The 22,679-nt window shown below is 44.5% G+C and overlaps 1 protein-coding gene across 1 annotated transcript in view; it reads left to right on the top strand.

Moving 5' to 3' along the window:
• Window positions 1-22,679, top strand: part of LOC134586898 (mucin-2-like) — a 60,584-nt gene that overhangs the window by 21,895 nt on the left and 16,010 nt on the right. The window contains exons 3-5 of the mRNA XM_063442827.1: window positions 4,962-7,532; window positions 7,719-7,916; window positions 21,208-21,324. Of these exons, the coding sequence (XP_063298897.1) occupies window positions 4,962-7,532; window positions 7,719-7,916; window positions 21,208-21,324 (2,886 nt within the window). The remainder of the gene's footprint in view (window positions 1-4,961; window positions 7,533-7,718; window positions 7,917-21,207; window positions 21,325-22,679) is intronic.

Below are 22,679 nucleotides of genomic sequence, written 5' to 3'. Positions count from 1 at the left end.
TCACTGTTAGTACCAGAGGTTTTAAGTGTTACATTTTATATCCAGGACTTTAATCTAGAAAAGGGGTGCCTAAAAGGTGGTAGAACTACAACTTCCATGATGCTTTGCATGCCTTTAGAATGACAAAGCATCATGACAGCTGTTTTAAAACATTTGTGGATCTACCTTTTTGGGCACCCCTGATCTACAAAATCACTCTTTATTGAAAGTAGGGAAAGTAACGCCTTCTGTAATATTGCTGATACCTCCTTTACCTCCTCTTATAGGGATAATGTCATCTGAATATGTCACCAATATGACTCTCCTTTTTATCCAATATATCAAATATTCCATCTCCCTCTGGCATGGTTCTACAGTGAAGGCTAACCTTACATTTGGAGGTAAACGAGACCAAACTAGTGGCTTCCGATGGATACTCTTGTCCATATCTAGTTTATGTAAAAGGAACAAAATTGTGTTTTAGATAGATACTGGAAGCAGAAAGTCCACTGGATTTAAGGTCCACTTAAAAGAATTTTGTTATGATCACATTTGTATCTTCTGCAATGACTGACACCTCATTGGGGTGGTGGTTGGGGGGGAGAGGACAATAGGCCCCCCTTATTGTTATTTCTGGTCCCCACCCACCGCTCAGGGGTGGGGTCGGGGGGGGGGGGGGGAAGGACAATAGGACCCCCCACATTCTCATTTAGGGCCCCAACCCGCCACTCAGGGGTGGGGGCCGGGGGGAGGGCAATAGGTCCCACCCTCATTTTCTTTATGGCCCCCACCAGCCGCTCGGGGTGGGGGTTGGGGGGAGGACAATAGGCTCCCCTTATTGTTATTTATGGCCCCCCACCCACCGCTCAGGGGTGGGGGCCGGGAGAGAGGACAACAGGTCCCCCCCCCACATTCTCATTTAGCAGCCCCAACCGCCGCTCAGGGGTGGGGGCCGGAGGGAGGACAATAGGCCCCCCCCCCAACATTCTCCTTTATGGTCCCCACCCGACACTCAGGGGTGGGGGCCAGGGGGTGGCAATAGGTCCCCCCCTACATTCTCATTTAGGGCCCCCACCCACCGGTCATGGGGGCGGGGCTCTAGGTCCGATATTCGGACGATATTCTGTATTTTCGCCAATATCGGTATCGGCCAATAAAGATACCGATATTGCCGATAATACATACCAGGACCGCAAGTCCCGCAAGATTTACACAGATGAGCTGAAGGGAGCAGCTGGGAAGGTAAGTAAGCACTTGCTTCGGGCCCCCACTGCACAGTCCATGCCACCGGACCACCAGGGAATGCCATAGCCCCCCTCCCTGGCCGGGTAACAAGCAGGGAGGGGGGACTAAAAAATAAAATTAATAAAAATTAATATTAAAAAAAAATAATTAAATTAAAAATGCCTCCCCTTCCCCCCCATTTTACACACACACACACACACACACACACACACACACACACACACACACACACACACACACACACACACACACACTGCATTGATTATATACACACACTACACAAACACACTGCATTCACTATACACACTACACAAACACACACACACACACACACACTATGCATTCATTATATACACACACTGCATTCACTATACACACACTACACAAACACACACACTCTGTATTCATTATATACACACACGCACTACATTACACACACTACATTTACTTTATGCACACTACATACACTTCATTCACTTTACGCACACTACACACACACTGCATTCACTATACATACACACCACACACTACATTCACTATACACACACTACACAAACACTCACTGCCTTCACTATGTATACACACTACACAAACACTCACTGCATTCACTATACACACTACACAAACTCACTCTGCATTCATTATATACACACTACACAAATACACACTGCATTCATTATATACACACTACACAAATACACACCGCATCCACTACACACACACACTACACAAACACACACAGATCCCCTGTCTAAACACACTGCATCCACTACATGTGGCATGTATATTTTGTGCATTTACCTTTAGAAATAGTTTATTTTTTTCAAAATGGTAAATTTACAGAAAATCGGTCAGTTATCGGCTATTGGCCTGAAAGTTCACAGATTATCGGTATCGGCTCTAAAAAATCAATATCGGTCGATTCCTAATCTGTATGTATGTCAGTATGTGTCTGTCTGTCTGTGTGTATGTCTGTATGTATGTGTTTGTATGTATGTATGTATGTCAGTATGTATGTATGTATATTTTTTATGTATGTATGTATGTATGTCTGTATGTGCATGTATATGTATGTCTGTCTTTCTGTGTGAAATTCCAATATGAACAAAGTCCCGAATTGTGTCCTAACATGAATGGAGAAACTGTTCTCATTCTGTTAGGACGCAATTTGGTAGTTTCGCCGGTGTTCTGTCTAAGTGACAGGACGTTCGGGAATACTGACAGGAAGCATTGCGAGATCACGGATCAAAGGTGAGAATTGTGGGAAAATTGCTTTGATCGCCGGAAACAAGGCACACTTTGCTCTACCGCTGGTCATAGCTGGTCAGGCGTAGGAAACCTCCATAAGACAAAGTAGTCTGTACTTTGTCTTATGTTTTAAAGAAAACTAGAGCAGACAGGAAGAAATGAAGAACATATCCTGACAGAGGGAGAGAAGAGGAATCGATTAAAAAAAGGTAAGTTCGGCATGACATTGCCGCTTTAACCTCAGCAAAATCTTGAACAATTTGTGTCTTCCAAATGCATTGTGTGTGCTATTCAACTATTAAATAATAGTCATTGGCTGATTTAACTGGGCATGAAAACAAATCTAAAATTACATAGTTGCAATACCTATAGATGACCACAAGATGCTGCTATAGCCGAGCAACCAAAACTATCAGAGTCATCAACTAAACTTTTTATTTTGAAGAACTCATAATGAATTCAAAGTGATTTTAAAAATTATTGAACTGACACCATAGCTGAATTTGATATTGTTTCTAGTTTGGCTATTGTGATCTAAAATTTGAAATACACTTTCAATTTATCTTGAATTCTCAACAGTTCACAGATTAGTGGATAACCTTCTAGATCAGGGGTGCCCAGGAGGTAGATCCTCAGATGTCGTAAAACTACAATTCCCTTGATGCTTTGCATTTGCCTCTAGAATGACAAAGCATCATGGAAGCTGTATTTTTTAAAATATCTGGGGATCTACCTTTTGGGCACTCCTGTTCTAGATAGTCTGAAATAGACATGTATGTTCTTAGTATTTTTTTTTTTTTCATATTTCCTCATATATGGTGATCTATATTTCCAGGGTTATGCACTAAAGCTGAAGTCATGAGACAAGTAACTTTATTGAGACTACCTTAATTGTATGACAAGTCAATTTGTCTATTATGGCTGGTTTTGAAACTACGTGGAATTGTTGATACAATTGTCTTGATGCATTAAGTCAGTCTTTACTATGGTTCCTTTCAACTGTTCATAGTTAAGAAAATGTGTAAGAAAAGGAAGGAGGGGATTTTGGCTAATATATATATAAACATATTTATTAATTTGTGCTTAATTATTTTCAGTTGTGCACTTCGGTCCTTTACATTTTAGCAACATTGTTGAAAACTATAGTGAGGTTGGGTGAAAGTGCATATCATAATCTTCTGAAATGCATTTTTTCTTATATATAGTATTTCATTTTAACCCCTTAAGAACACATGACATGTGTGACATGTCATGATTCCCTTGTATTCCAGAAGTTTGGTCCTCAAGGGGTTAAATAATTAGTTTGGTACAGATTAGTATTAGTAAATATGCTAATCTGAAAACAATATTTACTAATTTGCATTTTTATGCACTTTGAAAACGTATTTGTCAAAGGCATGAAACTAGTGTTACATGATGTAAACCATACAGCCAGGCAGCCACTAGAGGCGCTTCCTGCTCATTCACAGAGTTGGACTCTGTGAAATGACACTCGACGTCCTCACACTTTGCATGAGGACATCCAGCATCTTCAATGCGCATGGTGCTTGCCCCTATCAGCTCTGATGTCGGAAAAAGGTGGCGATGGAGACAATTCCAGAGGACCCAGCACTTGAGGGTTATTTAACCCTTTTACTGCAGGAGTGAGGGAGGGAGAGAGGGGGGCAGGAGTCAGAGAGGGGGGCAGGAGTGGGGGGGGGGGAGGGGGAAGGCAGAAGAACACTTTTCCCAACTTTGTGTTCCTAAAACTATAATGTTCCTTTAACCCCTTAAGGACACATGACATGTGTGACATGTCATGATTCTTTTTTATTCCAGAAGTCTGGTCCTTAAGGGGTTAAAAGGACACTTCAGACCCCTAAAGCACTTTAGCCTACTGAAATCCTTTTTCTGTGAAAAGCTTGCTCTTTTTATTTTAATTTAACAAAAAAATGCATATTACAGCAGAAACTAGCACTTTTATAAATCAACCTTGTTACACCCCCTGGCTGCCAATCAGACATTCGGTCCTATTACTTCCTGATCTTTTCGATCGGTGGAAATAAACACTAGAGCACTTGCCTTGCAAAGACTTCTCATTGAGCTGCATTGGTAAGTCTGTGATTGGACAACCACAGAAAGTATGACCTGGGGAAGAAGGAAAGGGCTTTCAAAGGCAGCAGACAAGAGATCTGACGCTTTTGCAAACTGTGTTTAGATATACACCCAATGAAACAAAAGCATAATGCATGCATGTATTCATTTGGGGGTATATCTACTAAATTGTAATTGTTATTAGGAGTACCATTAAATTGGGTGAGCAAAAGCAACATCCCCTTTGCATACTTGGAAACCAGAGTAATCTGAATGTACCTTTCCTGGATAAACACATTGTTGTTATTTTTATTATTATTTTATATTTTGGCAGAGGATTGTCCCTGCAATATTTTTAGTTGCAACATTAAACTTTTAACTATTTTTTTTATATGTCTACAATTTTCATTTTCTAGGTGGAACCACAAAGAGTACCATACAAATTACTTCTGCCACCAACCCAACTACATTCAAAACCAGTGAACTATCCACAACTACTACTGCACCCATAATGACGAACAGTACTGGAGCACCAAAGCTGAGTACAATTTTTTTCACTTCAATATCCACATCTAGTTTTAATACATCTACTAGCATTGCCCCAAATTTAGAGAAAGTTAGTAACACCATGTCTGTAATCAATGCAACCACCAAACAGACAACTACAGTGTCACCAAACAGCCCTAGTATGACAACCAGCAGCCTCACTACAATTGTGACCAATGCAGCCTTCACCATAAGGTTGTCAACACTAGAAACCAATACCACTGTGACAGTTGTGCCTTCCAGCAGCCTCACTACACCTATTATCAATACAACGTACATAATCAGGCCATCTACAGCAGTGACCAACATCACTGTGGCAGCTTCATCCTTAATACCTTCCAATATTACCAGCATCCTCACTACACCTGCAATCAATGCAACATTCAACTCAATGAACTCTGTTCCTTCTAGTAGTCTCTCTACACCTGTTATCAATACAACCTACACAATCAGACCATCTACAGCAGTGACCAACATCACTGTGGCAGCTTCATCCTTAATACCTTCCAATAGTACCAGCATCCGCACTACACCTGCAATCAATGCAACATTCAACTCGATGAACTCTGTTCCTTCTAGTAGTCTCCCTACACCTATTATCAATACAACCTACACCATCAGACCATCTACAGCAGTGACCAATATCACTGTGGCAGCTCCATCCTTAATACCTTCCAATATTACTAGCATCCTCACTACACCTGCAATCAATGCAACATTCAACTCAATGAACTCTGTTCCTTCTAGTAGTCTCTCTACACCTATTATCAACACAACCTACTCAATCAGACCATCTACAGCAGTGACCAATATCACTGTGGCAGCTTCATCCTCAATACCTTTCAATATTACCAGCAGCCTCACATTGCCTGTTATGAATGAAACCTCCACCATTAGACCATCTACAGTGGTGACTAATAACACCATAACAGCTGGACCCTTAACTACCTCAGTTGCCTCAGGCAGCCTTACTATACCTATTATCAATACAACCTCCGTTATTGGAACATTGAAAGAGGTAACCACTAGCAATGTGACAGCTATACCTGTAATATCTTCCAATACTACCAGTAGCCTCACAACACCTGTTATCAACGGTAACTCCACCATCAAACTGTCTACATTAGTAATCAATAGCACTGTGGCATCAACACCTGTAATGGTATCAAACCTTATGACCAATGCATCTTCCACCATTAGAACATCTACAGTGGTAACAACTTCTGCACCCTCAGTAACCTTTAATACCACTAGCAACCTTACATCTTCTGTGACCAGTACAACCACTACTGCTCAAGTTAATCCCAGTGCATCAGGATCTGTTATGAACATGACAAATTCTAGTATGGGGTCATTTAATTCAATAACCACCACTTCATCAATGCCTGGGAACAGCTCCACCGTGGTTACTGGTTACACACCCAATGTCACAAGTAATTTGGTTACAGCTACAAATATATCAAATGGAATCATCAACTCTTCAACTTCCTCTCTTAATACTATCAGTAGCACAGTTAGTACAACCTTATTTAGCACCACTAGTGCAATCCCATCTGGAATATTGTACAATAATGCATTAAACTCTGCAACACCTGAATTTCCAACCACTCTGAGCACCCGGACTACAACACCAAGCATTCTCCCTGGAAGTCTACCCGCCAACAACCCAACCACTTCTGCAATACCATCTGTCTTACCAAGCACTATAAGAACGACACCGGTTATTTCCAACATAACGACTTCTTGGTCAACAGCAATTCCCATTATACCAACTAGTGTTCTAACATCTGCAGTTACGGTAACAAATATAACATCTGCAATACCGTCTGTCTTACCAAGCACTATAAGAACAACACCTGCTATATCCAGCATAACAACTTTGTGGTCAACAACAATTCCCACTACACCAACTAGTGTTCTAACATCTGCAGTTACGGTAACAAATATAACATCTGAAATACCGTATGTCTTCCCAAGCACTATAAGAACAACACCTGCTATATCCAGCATAACAACTTCGTGGTCAACAACAATTCCCACTACACCAAGTAATGGTCTAACATCTGCAGTTTCCTTAGGCATGAGCCCTATTTCTATTAATCCCCTTGGCGTCTCATTTAGCACTCTAACAACAACAGCTACTTCATCCTTCCCCAACATGTTTAATGCCAGCAGAACTACTGCTGCCATGCAACCTTTTGGTATAAATGGAGCAACAACAATGGGTTTACAACCCCCCAGTACAGTAAACAATACTGTAACATCACCTATAATCTCATTGCCTACTTCATCGAGTGCAACCTTAAACACTAACCCATCAAGAATAATATCTACACTAGGTGTTTCATCTTCCAATACATTCAGTCTAACTACAAAATCAGCTGGGGATTCATACTCGTCAATTAGCAATTTATCTACATCAACCAGTACATCTACCACAGGTAAGCAATTCTGGTATACCTGAACAAAAACATGCAAAACAATACTGTATTTGCAAAGTCAATAATTTAACCATTGTTAGATTACCATTTTGTATACTAAAATAGAATAGATTCGAATAAAATATAATAGCATCTGCAAGAAGAATGGCATAAAAATATGACAAATATTTTTTTTTTTATCTCTAGCACCCACTGGCCCCAAAATTGCTGCAGATCAAGGGATGATATTTCAGAACAGCCCCCCGGTTGTCTTACAGGTGTCATCTACAACAGGAAGTGGTCTGCTATCTTCGGCCACTAGCAGATTCGTCAACACATCACCAACCCCAATCTGGACTGTCTCACAAAGAGCACAGACATCGCAGACGTCTCAAATGACAGAAGGTACTTTTGTTATTTATTCATTGGCTTATGATTGCTCCAAGTCCTCTTTATTAATACATGCCCAGTGATTTTGGCATTAAGGCATACAATCTATAGAAAGTTTGTTGACAATTATTTACTCTAGGTTTTCTATCTCAGGAGATGTGGGACTCTGATGGGGTATAATTTTGCCATCCTATTCTAATAGGTTGTTTTGAAGAGAGATGTCTCATAACACCTGAGATTGAAACTCCATTAAGGGATTTCTTATTAGTGGTTTGGATTAACACAAATTTTCATTTTGGTTTGGATGGATTGTAAGAGGTAACCTGTACTAGAAATGTTTTTTGTTATTTCTTTAAATATTAGTGATGACACAAGCATTAATGGCAAAAATTTACTTTAGAAAACTTTGTCAAGAAACATTCAAATATTTGCTCAGCTTTCTTAATGAAACTCATTTAAATGAATTCACAATAATCATTTTGATAGTATAATTTTTTTTTTTTTTTTTATTGTAACCGAAAGGCTTAAAGAGGAAAGGCCAGTCGTGGCGTGGGAAAAAAACCCCCAGTAAAATCAACTATTTACTGTAAAGAGAGGGGGTCGGACTTAAATAGCTATTTTACCACTATAGTGTCAAGTACACATGTTTGTGTTCCTGACACTATGTTATTCCTTTAAAATACTCTGCATGCACAGAACAGCTCTTTCATAGTGTAACATGTGAGGCCACGAAGGAAATGTACCAGGATATAATGTGCTAACCAAGCACGCTCCCTTTGGACTAGGCATAGACAACCTGTAGCTCCCATATGCCAGCCTTCTTTACTGAACTGCCTAAATAGGTTGTGAGTAATCTGACATGTCTTTAATTTTAGCACATCCTAGTAGCTAAGGCCCCAATTTAATATTTTTGGAAAAGCTTTTCAATGAGCTAATATGTTTGGATAAACTTTTTAAATGATTTGTGCAAAATATTAAAACATAAAAAAAAATAATATATATAACTAATATACCAATGCATCAAAAATACTAAAATATTAAACTATTTTTAAAATATTAGCTCCTTTAAAAAGCTTTGCCAAAAATATTAAATCAAGACCGAAATTGTATAGGTATTGTTTGTGCGATATAATTTTTTAAAATGTATGTAAATTAGTTAACTCTTGCAAAACATAAGGCAATGATAGATAACATTTTGAGGAAGCATGCATGTGTACTCATCTCCCTGATAGATCCAGGTAGCACACATTGTGGGTGCCTGAAGCATCATAGGTAGGGGAACAGTGTTACTTCTTAGAAAGTGACAATTTCAAATTAGGGGGTGGGGTATGTTGAAAAGAAGCAGCTTTGTAAAAGGGGAACAAAGAATAGAGGTGGAGAAAGAGGGGCATTAGAAATTAGAGGGGCATGGAGTGAAGTGTGTTTTTGAAGGTGGGTATGAAGTAATGGGATCATGAGAGGCCATGGAGCTGTAATTGGCAAGGGGATATAGACTAATATAGAGATTGGCAAGGGGACAATGGATTTGGAGAGGAAGTAGAGTATATGAGAACATGGAGTTGATGGAGCATGAATATGGAGTTGGTCAGGGAGCAGAAGGTAGTATCGATTTGTAGGTGGGGTGATATGGTGTAGGAGTTGGAACAGTACTCAATATCAAGTCAGAGTAGTGCAGAGAGTTGAATTGTCTTGATACAACCTGGTCATCACTGGATGATCACAAATGCCTTAATAAACTGTTTGCAGGTTACATTTTTTTTGTTATTTGTGGACTACATTTCCTGTCATGCTAACCCTGAATGTTGCTGTAACAATTGAAGATTATATTAGCTTTAGTGTACTAATAATCTTAATTTTAGTAATGACAGGAGGCGAATATTTGCATATCTTTCTTTACTGAAAACTCCAGCAGCATAGAAACAGTAACAACCAATCAGAGAAAAGATATGCTGCCCATAAAAGGCCCTGTCTATGACATCACTTCCTCTTTCTTTGAAGCGAAACAATAAACAGCAACAATAAACATAATCATATTACGTCAACAGTTCAAAAACATATTAGAATATCCAACTCCAGTAGTTCCGTGATGCAGAGGTATGGAAGGTGAATCTTTGTCTCGATGAGAAGACGTTCACGCTGCAAGAAGAAGAAAAAGGTGAAAGGTTTCTGGCGTGATAACTTGTCCGCATACAATAAGCATTAAGCATCTGACATACCAACGAACATTAGAGTGTGAAAACATATCAACATATATTAATACTAAAGCAATGGTATTTAAGAATCTATAAACACCACATAATTCAAGGTTCATGTCTAATATTCAACCTATACAAGACCCTCAAGATATGGGTCTAATTAGCAAACATACAAACCATGACGTACTTACCTTCCTGAACATAAAGGGCATATTCTGTTCCACACGAGAAACATGGGTGGGATCCTATAGGGTGGGAAATATTCGCCTCCTGTCATTACTAAAATTAAGATTATTAGTACACTAAAGCTAATATAATCTTCAATTTTACCACATGACAGGAGGCTTCATATTTGCATTTTTAAAGCTTTGAATTGACCAATGTGAAGGAAGCATGAGATGTTGTCGGAATAGAACGTTCTAAACGTACTTTCTCGCGCCCAGACCGCGCAGCGTATAATGCCGGCTAGGGGAGCGTCAGCCCGAAAAGGCTTGTGAGGCCGCCACTCCCCTGACCGAGTGGGCTCCGAAACCAGGTTCGACGCCCGCGAAAGACAATAGCCAACAGACCCATCTGGTCAGTGTTGCGGTAGTCACCGGTCCATGAGGGTTCACGTAAGACGTCAGGAGGTGACCCGTCGAATGAGTTCGAAGGGGGATATTGATATCGGCATACCCATTAGCGTTCTGACCACGCATAGTGTGGTGTCTGACACCGAAGACGAATCGGACTTAGTTCGTCTCGACATGGTAAAGGCAACCCCGTCTGGTGTGAGAGAGAAACCATCCATATCGCAAGCCCTAACGTCCGCCAGACATCTAAATTACTTGAGGCATAATAGGAGGGCTAGTTTGGCTGAAGGTTGTTTCAGTGACAAACAAGGATTGTCCGATCATTCCCTAAGGGATCTCAGCACCACATCCACCTGTCAGAGGTGTGAGTACTTGGGTGCCAGGGGTCTCGATAATTCGGCACCCCGTAGTAGTCGACAAAACCAGTGAATATTGATCTACTGACCTGCCCTGTACCGGAACGTGCGCCGCCGATATGGTGGGTCAGATCACATTGAGGGATCGATATGACCGACCCACGAGACCAGGTGTGACAGATAGTAAGGATCAGCGTGACAGGTGCGGTAAAGGGGTCGGAATCCCTTTCCACCCACCAATCACTCCCGGCCGACCAGGCAGAAATATAGCATTTCCTGGTGCCGGGAGTCTACGAGTCCCATAGAAGGACTTAGGTGATGCAATAGGTCGTGGACTGATCAGGAGCCCCTGAAACCGTCCAGGTCACTAGTGCCAGTAGTCCTTCCCTGACAAGGGAGTGAGCTTCCCCTCGCGGTCCCGTCGGAAGAAGAGGAAAGTCAGGGAGTAGTAGAGGGTCTTCGCGCGACATCTCCAGGCGATACGGAAAACCGCGGTTGATCTGTCCGAGGGGTGTCATGAGCAGGAGCGATATCTTGTGGGTACGTGTGTATCGAAGCACCCTTGCTATTGTGGAGAACGGCTGGGGCCCGTTTGTAGGGTACATCCACCGCTTCGCATCCGGAGGAAGAGTCAAGGATCGTTCAGCCAATTCAAGTTTGTATGTGAAGTAATCACTATCGATTTCCGTCCTCATTTCTGCGGACAGTGAGATCCAGTGGTTGTAAGAGTGGCCGGTGCGTACGTATCTCGCCATCAGCTGTTGCATGGCCCTGAAGTGTAGTGGGCCAGGGAATATCGATTGTATGGAGGAGGAGAGGAGGAGAGGAATCCCGCAATCCGGCGAGTATCCTGAGAGGAATCGTATCCAACCTTAGGGTGTGTCTGACCTCTATCCTTATAGAGGCGATCTTTGCCCTAGACCGACGCAGAACGTGGTTCTCCAAGCCGATGTCGAAAAAACCGAGGAATTGGCCCAACTCAGATGGAGAAGCGATCATTGTTTGTGTACTACCAAATGAGTAAACCAGTCGTTATCGCTTAGGAGGTCTTGTAGAAGATGAATTTTCTCTATCTTGAAGTGTTTGTGACATAGCCTTGTAGGGTCTGGAGAACCCCGGTGACTTAGGTAATAGTCTCCCAATTCCGTAAAACAGAGAGAGGCTGCCGGTCGTAAAATTGGAAACAGTTAGCTATGTAGGTCGACTCACTAGTAGAGAAGCGAGTAAGAAAATATATGAGGACTGTGTATACGACCTGGAACCTGTCGCCCAGAAGCGGCTGGCGGCTCGGTTCCGCTACCGACCAGTCCTCCCAAAAACATCCTTCCCCGTAGGGGAGACTTGAATAGATTTACGTGCTCCTTGAGTTCTGCCATGAACACTACGTCAAATAGTAGGCCTTGTGCTTTTGGGCCGAATTCTTGTCGTTCCTAAGTCCCATAATGTGTTGTTGATGTGCACCAGAACAGAATTGCGTCTGTCGGCGCATAGTACGCCAGCTATTGGGCTCGGGCACAACTACCACTTTGTCTGGGCATTTGGCCTTGAGGCGTGCGCATACTTCCATCCCCAGAGGGTTGCGCAGCCAATAGCGTTCATCCAGGAACGGTCCGTCTTCGGTCACTCTGGTTTAGTGCCGCTATTGCTACCTCTGCCTCGGCCGCTGTCACCGAGTCAGGTTTCCCTAACGTACTTCGAGGAAGTGTCCTCCATCAAGCGGTGTGGGGCAGAGCCCATAACAGAACCTTCTCCACTGAGGCCGCTACAGCGGCGTTTGTCATTGCCTAAAAATATTGGGAAGGTTGAGAGTGTCCACCATGACTCATTTCCATCCTGTTTGGAGACAGTGGTAGTCAGTGGGAGTAGTGGTTGAGGATCAGCACGTAGGAGTGCTAGACTCCTGGCAGAACTGGGGATCACCCGGGTAAAATGGTTTGAATTGCCTGTTTAGTTTGTTTGAGAGTATGAATACCTGTGCCAGGTGTAGAGGGGTCACCTCTATTAGTTCAATCTGGCTACTGAGAGCCGCGGTGCAGGCACGACTGACAGGTAGTGGTGTCTGGTCAGGTTAGCCGGGTCCACCACAAATGTACGCCAGAGCTGTATGTACGGTATTAAATTATACAGGCTGATTATAGAGGAGCGTGGGGCCTGTCTCCATAAGGTCTGCAACCGCAGGACCCACGTCTGTTCGGTTGGGTTCATCCCAGGTGGTGTGCCATGGTAACCCAGAGGACACCCACAGCAAAGGTAATGGTCTGTCAGTGACCTCGCATGCATATCTGGGGGGTCACCCCAGGTGGTGTGCCATGAAAAGTACCCAGAGGACACCCACATTATAATTATTGGTACCTTGCAAATATTGCATGCATATCTGGGGGTCACCCCAGGTGGTGTGCCATGTAAAAATAACCCAGAGGACACCCACGTTCAATATGTACACTAGGCACCGTAAATATACATATATGTATCCCTGTGAAGGGTACTACGCAGTACACTCAGTTTTCTTAGTGGTCCTGCCGTCAAACCGTATCCTGCATGGTACTGTTGCTTTAAAGTAACTGACAGGCCATGAGAGGGCTGTATATGCACGTAGTCAGTGAAATCAGGGCTGTATGTGTCTCTTGAAAATACAGGCCCTTGTGCATATCATCGGGGTTCACCCCGGGTGGTGTGCCGTGGCAATCAGAGGACACCCACATCAATTGAAATGGGCCGTCAGCGCCCTTGCATGCATATCTGGGGGGTCACCCCAGGTGGTGTGCCATGAAAAAATACCCAGAGTACACCCACATAAATTTTGCACCCTTGGGTACAGTAATGTAATATAACCCTGTGCCGGGTAATCAGTATAATATTCCCTTTTGAAGGGTATAGCAGTATTTGAACCCCTGAGGGGAAATATAGTTGCATCCGTCCCTGCAGGGACCAGTGAGGCAGTATGTCAGTTAAGGTATGTATATCATATATAGTACAGCCTTCATACCAAGAAAACTCAATTGTGCCTGCATAGACTATCTTGTACCGAACAATAAAAAACAGGACCACCATCAGAATGTGATCATACCTACTGCCAGTAAAAAGACCTTGTTGGTTATGGGAACAGGTGATATATAAAAATTGTTTCACTTAATCCCATGTAAAACATATTAATGAAAATCATTGAGTCTTTCATAGGTGCCCATATTGGGGCTCAAACATGCATATAGCTAGAATAGCAGTCTGTTTGTTTGCAGGCAAACAGCATGACACCTAAACTGTGTGTGGTAGCTTTAAGTCAATAGCAGTGAGTGTTTAAAGCCATCTTGCAAAAAATGGATTTTTAACCGATCTATACATAGCATGTGACAAGGGTTGAAAATGTGAAATAGTCCATATATTTTTACTAGCTTACTATTTTAGCTGGTGGTCATATATTTATTAAATGGTTAACTTACTAAAAGGAACTAAGTAGTTTAGTTCCTCTGGAAGTAAAGGGGGGGTTGGGGCATCCCTGAGGGGGGGGTCCCCCAACTCCGTTGCGGCGATCGGGTGATTCCCGAAGCGCCGAGTGAAGAGAGAGAAGGGCCGTCGCGGGTCTCGCGAGCCGCGAGAACCAAGATGGCCGCCGGCCGCGTGAGTGGGTGAGAGCGGCTGCGAGCGGGAAGGGAAAAAGAGCGGCAAGAGACAATTCTAACCCCGGCTACCCTCCACCCGTCCCTACCCAGCCCCCTGTGCCAGTAAGGGCAGGTCCGCGCGGCGAACGCGGCACGGACAGCCGTGACGCCCGCGGACCGTCAGCCCGAAAGAAGCGAGGTAACAGAGGCACAGAAACAAGCAGGGCGACTGAGTAAGTGAAAACAGGAGGGGGACAGGTATAGGTAGATAGGGGTGAATAAGGAAAAAAAAAGTCATAATACATTAAGAAAAATAAGAAAAACCAGTAATAATACATTGAGAAAAATAAGAAAAACCAGTAATAATACATTAAGAAAAATAAGAAAAACCAGTAATAATACATTAAGAAAAATAAGAAAAAACTGTAATAATACAATAATAAAAGTAAGAAAACAGGAATAGTGCAATAAAAAGACAATATAAGTACATAAACCAGAGAGGTAAAATTACTCTGACCTGTTGAGGGCTGGAGCAGCAAAGAAAGAGGAAGTGATGTCATAGACAGGGCCTTTTATGGGCAGCATATCTTTTCTCTGATTGGTTGTTACTGTTTCTATGCTGCTGGAGTTTTCAGTAAAGAAAGATATGCAAATATGAAGCCTCCTGTCATGTGGTAAAATAACAGCTACACCTCTAAGAGATAAATTTTATTAAAGACACGGAGGCTCCTATTATGCATAACTCTTTCTTTATTTCCTCAGCAACAAAGATAGAGGAATATGAATATTGTAAAAATGAAAGAAAAAACAGTATAGATACACAGGCAACCAATCACATAACAGAGGAAGTGAGTATATAAGGCCTGTGTTTCCCACAATCCCCCTCTTTCTTTGCTGCTTCCTCAGATCAGCTAAGTATTTTATCTTGCTCTACATGTTCTCAGCATTTATTGAATTTATTGCATTTTATTGCTGTTTACACTTTGCTTGTTTGATTGTGTATTTAACGTTTATTCTCCTGGTGTGCCTAGTGGGTTTCCCATCCCTCTGTTACTGTTTTTCTCCGCGGAGGAGATCCCCCCCCTTGCTTCCCCTGCGGTTGGTTTCCCCGCTGGGTGCTCGCTCGCAGTCTTTTCGTGGGCGGCTGTTTGCCGCGGTCTGTCTGTTCCGACCGCGGCTGCATGTCTCTCGCCCTCTCGGCATACGTGCCGCGGGGATAAGGTGCACGCGCCCCTTCCCCCAGTAGGTCCGGACCGCGAGAGCTATCCGCCGGCCTCCTCGTGCGGCGGCCATTTTGGAGGCGGAGCTTACTCGCGGCCGGTACCACTGCTTCTCTGCGGCTCGCGGTCAGCCTGCTGTCCGCCTCTGCTGTCCCCTGGGTCCCCTGGCACACCTAACAGCATTTTTTCCCTGTTCTCGTGGGTTACTCAACCCTGTTGCTCTACATATCCCTTTTCCAACGTCATCTGTGAGTAATTGTCCCTACCATTATGCAGGACAAGGATGAAGGGCAGGAAGGCCTTACTGGCACTTTTACTCAGGATGCTCCAGAGGGTATTATAGCTTCTCAGGAATTCCATGGCCTCTTGGACGCCACTATGGCTTCATCCTTGCAGAAGGCCTTTGCCTCTGCCATGGGAGCGGTGTCCACATCGTTTTCCCAATCTCTACAGAGTATGCTTTTGCCCTCGTTGGCGGCTCCCTCCCCCCTGGGTGATGGGACCCTCCCCGCCGGCCCCCGCCATGCCTGGGGCCCGTAAGGCAAGGGCTAAGGCGAAACACGTCAGCTCCCACTCCCCGATGCAGGCTATGCCTGCCATGATGGACTCGCTTGACGCGGTCACAGACAGCGCGCATCCCACGCGCAAAAGAGCCCCTGGCCGGGCTAAAAAGGCTAGATTATGGAAACGGGCTAGAGCCCTCAATGATGTGTCGGATTCCGACCGGAGTGTGGAGAATGAGTCTGACGCTATGGAGTATGACTCCTATGATGAGGATGGTTCAGACGAGGATTTGCCCCCTACGGGTGTAACCCCCTCGGGTTCCTCTGCCGTTACTAAGGGCCATGTTCAGGACTCCGCTGGGGATGGTAAAGTGTTATTTGACCCTCAGGGTAACCCCCTGTTTGACCCCGACGACCTCCGCCATCCCCGGTCAGCTGAATGGGTTCCCCCGGAACACATAGCCCAATATGTGGCCAGACGCATGCGTACCCCCCTGTCTAAGGAAGGTCGCAATAAGTTGCGGGCGGAGTGCCCCAGGCCTTCCCTCCCGGGCTCGGCCTGCAAGACTCCCGATATTGACCCCCAAATTGCCCAGTTCCTGAATAAATCAGGCTGGAAGTCCAAAAAGGGCCTAGACTACTCCCTTAAGGGGTGTCAGGACAAGATCTTGGATACCCTGGGCCCACTGTCAAAGCTCTACGAGCTGCTTGACGCCACTAGAACTGGCGATTCGATTTTGGACATTGATGTAGCCATCGGTTGGGTACAAAGGGCTATATGCTAATACCGCCATGTCCTCTGAGAGGCGCAAGGCGATTCTCCTAAAAATTGACCCGAAATTGGCTGCCATGACGGTAGCAGAGCCGGGCCCTTCCGAGGAAGGGGTCCTGTTCGGTAATTCTTTCGTTTAGGACCTGGGGTCATACGTTAAAACCTTTACGGCCATAGACAAAGCACAGGCGAACATGAAGTGCATGTTCGCGCCCAAGGTTTTTGGAGGGGCCGGGCGTAGCAGGAACCGTCCACCCGGCCGTGGTTTCCGAGGCTCCTTCCGTGCCTCCAGAGGTTCCTTTTTCCCGTCCCGGGGATTTCAGGACTCAAAGACGCCTCCTTTCTTCCCGGCCAGAGGGAGATCTTGGGGCTCCAGATACCCCCGCGGTGCCGCTTCGGGCAGACGCCCTTATGGTGAGTACCCTTTCTTCCCCTGTCGCTCACGGGCGGGTAGCGGGGAGGCTGGCTCTGTTCCACCAAGGGTGGGCATGTATTACTTCGGACGCTTGGGTCCTACAATGTGTGAAAGGTTATCACCTGGACTTTGTCTCTCTGCCTGTCCAATCTTATGTCCCCAGGGAACTGTCTCTTCCCCCAGATCAGGACAGGATGATCTCCGCGGAGGTCGAGGAGATGTTGTCCAAAGGCGCCATAGAAGAATTGCCGTTCAACGCCCCGGGCTTTACGAGCAATCTCTTCCTGGTACCGAAAAAAGGGGGCGGAGTCCGTCCGGTGATAAACCTCCGCCCTCTCAACGCGTTCCTCCGCTACCAACATTTTCAGATGGAAGGTATCCACTGCCTCAGGGACCTCCTTCGGCAGTCAGACTGGCTGGCCAAGTTGGACCTGAAAGACGCATATTTCACGGTCCCGATAGCGGTGGACTACAGAGACTACTTACACTTCACCTGGCACGGAAGACGTTGGCGCTTTACCTGCCTACCATTCGGCCTCTCCTCGGCTCCTTGGTGTTTCACCAAGATCATGAAGCCTGTGGTGGAGTTCCTCCGCACCCGTGGAGTGCGATTGATCATTTACCTGGACGACATTCTAATCATGTCCCAGTCCAGAGACCATCTCCTAGTACATTTGAGGTGGACGATCGATCTGCTTCAGAACCTGGGTTTCATGGTCAACTGGGACAAATCGGTCCTGGAACCCGCTCAGTCGATGGAATTCTTGGGTTTCAAGGTGGACTCCGTCCGCCAGTTTCTATACCTACCGGACTCAAAGGTGAAGGCCATCCAGAAGGAGTTGCGAAGGGCTCTTCGTGTATCAGACCTGTCCATCAGACAATTGGCACGGGTTATTGGCCTCCTTGCGGCCTCCATACAAGCGATATTCCCGGGCCCGCTGCACTATCGTGCCCTCCAGAGGCTCAAAGGTTCGCACCTCCGGTCGGGTCATTCATACGAATCTCGGGTACAACTGGACGAGGAATCCAGGGACGAGCTGGCGTGGTGGCTGGCACACATGGAGGCCTGGAACGGAAGGGCCATCTTCGGTTCTGTCCCGGACGTGGTGATCGAATCGGATGCCAGCTTACACGGCTGGGGTGCTCGCTGTGGCAACGTTTCCACCGGAGGCAGATGGTCCGAGATAGAGAGATCCCTGCACATCAATTGCCTGGAACTCTTAGCAGGGGCATTCGCGATTCGCAGCCTTACCCCACGACGAGCGAACTGCTGCGTTCTCCTCAAGATGGACAACGTCTCGGCAGTACGCTATATAAACCATCTCGGGGGCACCAAGTCCAGGATGTTAGCCCTGTTGGCAAAGGATTTTTGGCAATTTTGCCTTTCCAACAATGTCTCAGTGACGGCGGAACACATTCCGGGTCTAGACAATTCGGACGCGGATTGGAACTCCAGACATTTGAGAGACTCGGGAGACTGGCACTTGCACGTTTCGGTATTCCAAAGCCTAGACAAGCTTTGGGGACGGTTCAGGATGGACTTGTTCGTGTCCCGTCTGAACACTCAACTACCGGAGTTTTACAGTTGGAGGCCGGACCCGGCGGCTGTGGCGACAGACGCGTTTCTCCAGGAATGGCCGTCGGGATGCCTGTATGCGTTTCCCCCATTCAACATGATCGCCCGGACGATCTCGAAGTTGGTTCGTCACGATTGTTGCCTGGCATTGGTCACTCCCCTGTGGAGATCTCGGCCTTGGTTCCCACGCCTGTTGGAATTGTCAATAGACTACCCCCGATTGATTCCGAGCTTCCCGGATCTACTTCTGGATCCGGACGGGAACTCGCACGGTCTGGTGCTCCTGCAGCAACTGCCTCTGGTAGCGTGGCTCCTTTCAGGGGAACCTGGACTGTCCCGGATGTTCCGAGGTCAACTCTCCTGCTCCTCGATAACGCCTGGGCTCCCGGTACAAGATCAGCCTACCGGGCCTCATGGAAATCATGGTCTAATTGGTGCATGGAACGGGCAGTGGATCCCATATCTGCCCCTCTCCATCTGATCCTGGAGTTCCTCACGTTGTTATTTGATGCGGGCAAGGCATACCGCACGATCAACCTTTTCCGCTCGGCGATTTCGGCCGGGCATAGTGGTCTGGATGGTTCACCAGTCGGCAGACATCCTTTTGTATGTCGTCTTCTCAAGGGTATCCGTCTCGCTCGCCCTCCTAGATCCCGTTTCTCGGTCTTCTGGGACGTCAACATCATGTTACAGTTCCTCTCTTCATGGTACCCTAATCATGAACTGAGCCTCAAGCAATTGTCCTCCAAACTGGTGATGCTTCTCTGTTTGGTTTCGTGTAAAAGAGTGTCTGATGTTAGAGCCCTTGATTGGGACGCTATTGCTTTTACCCCGGAAGGTGTCGCTTTCAACATATCCAGAAGGACAAAATCGGCATCCAAATCGTTTGTGTATCCTAGGTTCCCAGAATGTCCGGCTCTATGCCCGGTTGACTGCTTGAAGGCTTATCTGGACACTACCCAATCTATCCGCTCCTTGGACCTACATCCTTTATTCGTGTCTTTTAAAGCGCCTCACCGACCTGTGTCAACTCCGACTCTGGCGCGTTGGGTGCGCTGGCTTTTGTCTTCAGCGGGTATTGACACTTCGGTTTTTACGCCTCACTCTGTTCGGGGTGCCATGGCTTCAAAAGCGTCCGCGGTCGGCTGTTGACTGGAGGACATCATGCGTGCAGCGGACTGGTCTAGGGAATCAACCTTCCGCGACTTCTATTTCAGACCTATTGAACATATCGCATCTCAGGTGATAGCACAGCTTTAAACTTGTCTTTAATAAAATTCCCAGATTTTACTATTAACATGACGTAAAGTCATGATTTTATTAAAGACACGGAGGCGAGTATTATTCCCTCCCACCCTCCCGAGGTGGGTTTTTGGGATGAGATGCTATTGGATTCTTCGGGTAAGTTCAATTCGGTCTGTCTTTTGTGGTGATTTACGCATGTCATTTATATGTTATATTAATGATTTTCATTATGTTTTTCAGATTCCAGTTTTTCTATGATTGGAGATATCGACATTATGTTTTTGATTCAAGTTTTTCTCTCATTGAATTGCCTACAGTTTGTTTTGGTAAGTCTACAGTTTGGAGTTTGGATATTACCGTATTTCTCTCTCTCTTTTAGCTTGACGTTATCGGTTGGTTACCGTTTACTGTTCTGGACAAGTTGGATTTCGTTCTTCTTACCTGATCTTCGGTTTTCGCAAGAAAGAGGGGGATTGTGGGAAACACAGGCCTTATATACTCACTTCCTCTGTTATGTGATTGGTTGCCTGTGTATCTATACAGTTTTTTCTTTCATTTTTACAACATTCATATTCCTCTATCTTTGCTGCTGAGGAAATAAAGAAAGAGTTATGCATAATACTCGCCTCCGTGTCTTTAATAAAATCATGACTTTACGTCATGTTAATAGTAAAATCTGGGAATTCTCAATGTATTCAGATTTCTTCTGTAAGGTACTTTTATCTCTTTTACTTGTTACTTTGTTTACTCATTCTTTTACTGATTGTGCATGTATCTATAGATTTGAATTAAATACTGTAGTAAATAGTAACACCAGACTTCCAGAAACAAATGTTAAAGCTAAATTGTGTTTTAGCTCCTACAGGATCTTCTGCAATTAATACAACCATGGAGAGAGCTACACAGAGTCCAAGCATCAATTTGCCTACCAGAAGCAACACATTTTCCAATAATTTCCTTTCAACAACATCAGGTACTAGCAAGATGAGAGACATCTCAGCACTGATATGTCATGGTTCTCAGGAATTAAGGAACATGCTAATATTAAAAATAAATATAATTTATTTATAATGTTAGAATGTTCATGGATTACTGTTTCCCAATTTGTAACAAAAAAGATTAAATCAATCATAAAAGTTACTTGTAACCCAGCATTAAGACAGTCTCCTCGTCGCAGCTCGACCCAACCACACTGAGATCATCAATCATGATAATCTTAATCTAGTCTACTGCTCCTCTGATCCAATTGTTCTTGTAGAGAAGCACTGTACTTAATACTTCCTTATGACAAGCACTAGAGGAGTGATTTCAACCAAATGTTAAACGAACATCCCATACACTCAAAGCACTTTAGCTTGCTGAAGTGCTTTATGTGTGAAAGTGTGTCTTGTTTTCCAAAAAGAACAGGTTTAGAAATTGGCACTTTTGTAAGTTAAACATCTTGCATTCCCTGGCTGTCAATCAGACAACTGGTTTTGTTACTTCCTGGTTTGTTTAGCCTTGCAAAGCCTTTTCATTGAGCTGCATTGGGAAGTCTGTGATTGGAGAGCCGCAGAAAGTCTGGGCGTGGTTAGAAGGGGAGGGCTTGCAAAGACTGCAAACCAAAGATCTACAGCTTTGGCAAGCTGTTTTGGGTAAGAAAAAAATGCATAATTGAATGTATGCATGTTCTTATTAGGATATACCTACTTCTTGTGTTTGGGTAGTAGAGTGTCCCTTTAACATTGATGTTTCTCAGAAATGTTTTGCATTTTAAGAGAAAATGGACAACATTAAGATGTAGTGGTTTTGGTGCTTAGAATGTCCCTTTAACTGTGGAATTTTCTTGTTAATGGGCACATCAAAGGACCATAACCTAGCCAGGGGTAGGCAACCTTTGGCACTCCGTATGTTGTGGACTGCAGCTCCCATAATGCTCTTACAGGCATAAGGCAACCAGTTGTTGTTTATACATTTGTCCAGACTCTGATAAAAGCACTTCTTCAGGCAGAGAATTCCACATCCTTATTGTTCATACTGTAAAAAAAAACTTTAGTTTGCCTTAAACTAAAACTCCTTTCTTTCAGTCAAAACGCGGGACCTCGTGTCCGATGTATAGTCCTGTTTGTGAATAGATTTCCAGACAATGGCTTGTATGGGCCCCATATATATTTGTAAAATGCTCTTATCCCCTCTGAGGTTTCTAAACTAAAGAGGCTTAAATTTGTTAACCTTCTTCCTCATAACTAAACTTTTCAATTCCTGTTATTAATTTTGTAGTCCGTCTCTGCACTTTTTGCATATGTATATACACAGTAGTGGAATTCAACAATTTTAGTAACCAGTTCA

This window comes from Pelobates fuscus, chromosome 2, assembly GCF_036172605.1.
Source record: "Pelobates fuscus isolate aPelFus1 chromosome 2, aPelFus1.pri, whole genome shotgun sequence".
Lineage (NCBI taxonomy): Eukaryota > Metazoa > Chordata > Amphibia > Anura > Pelobatidae > Pelobates > Pelobates fuscus.
Note: the sequence above shows the minus strand (reverse complement) of the source record. Positions and strands in the feature narration are given on the sequence as shown.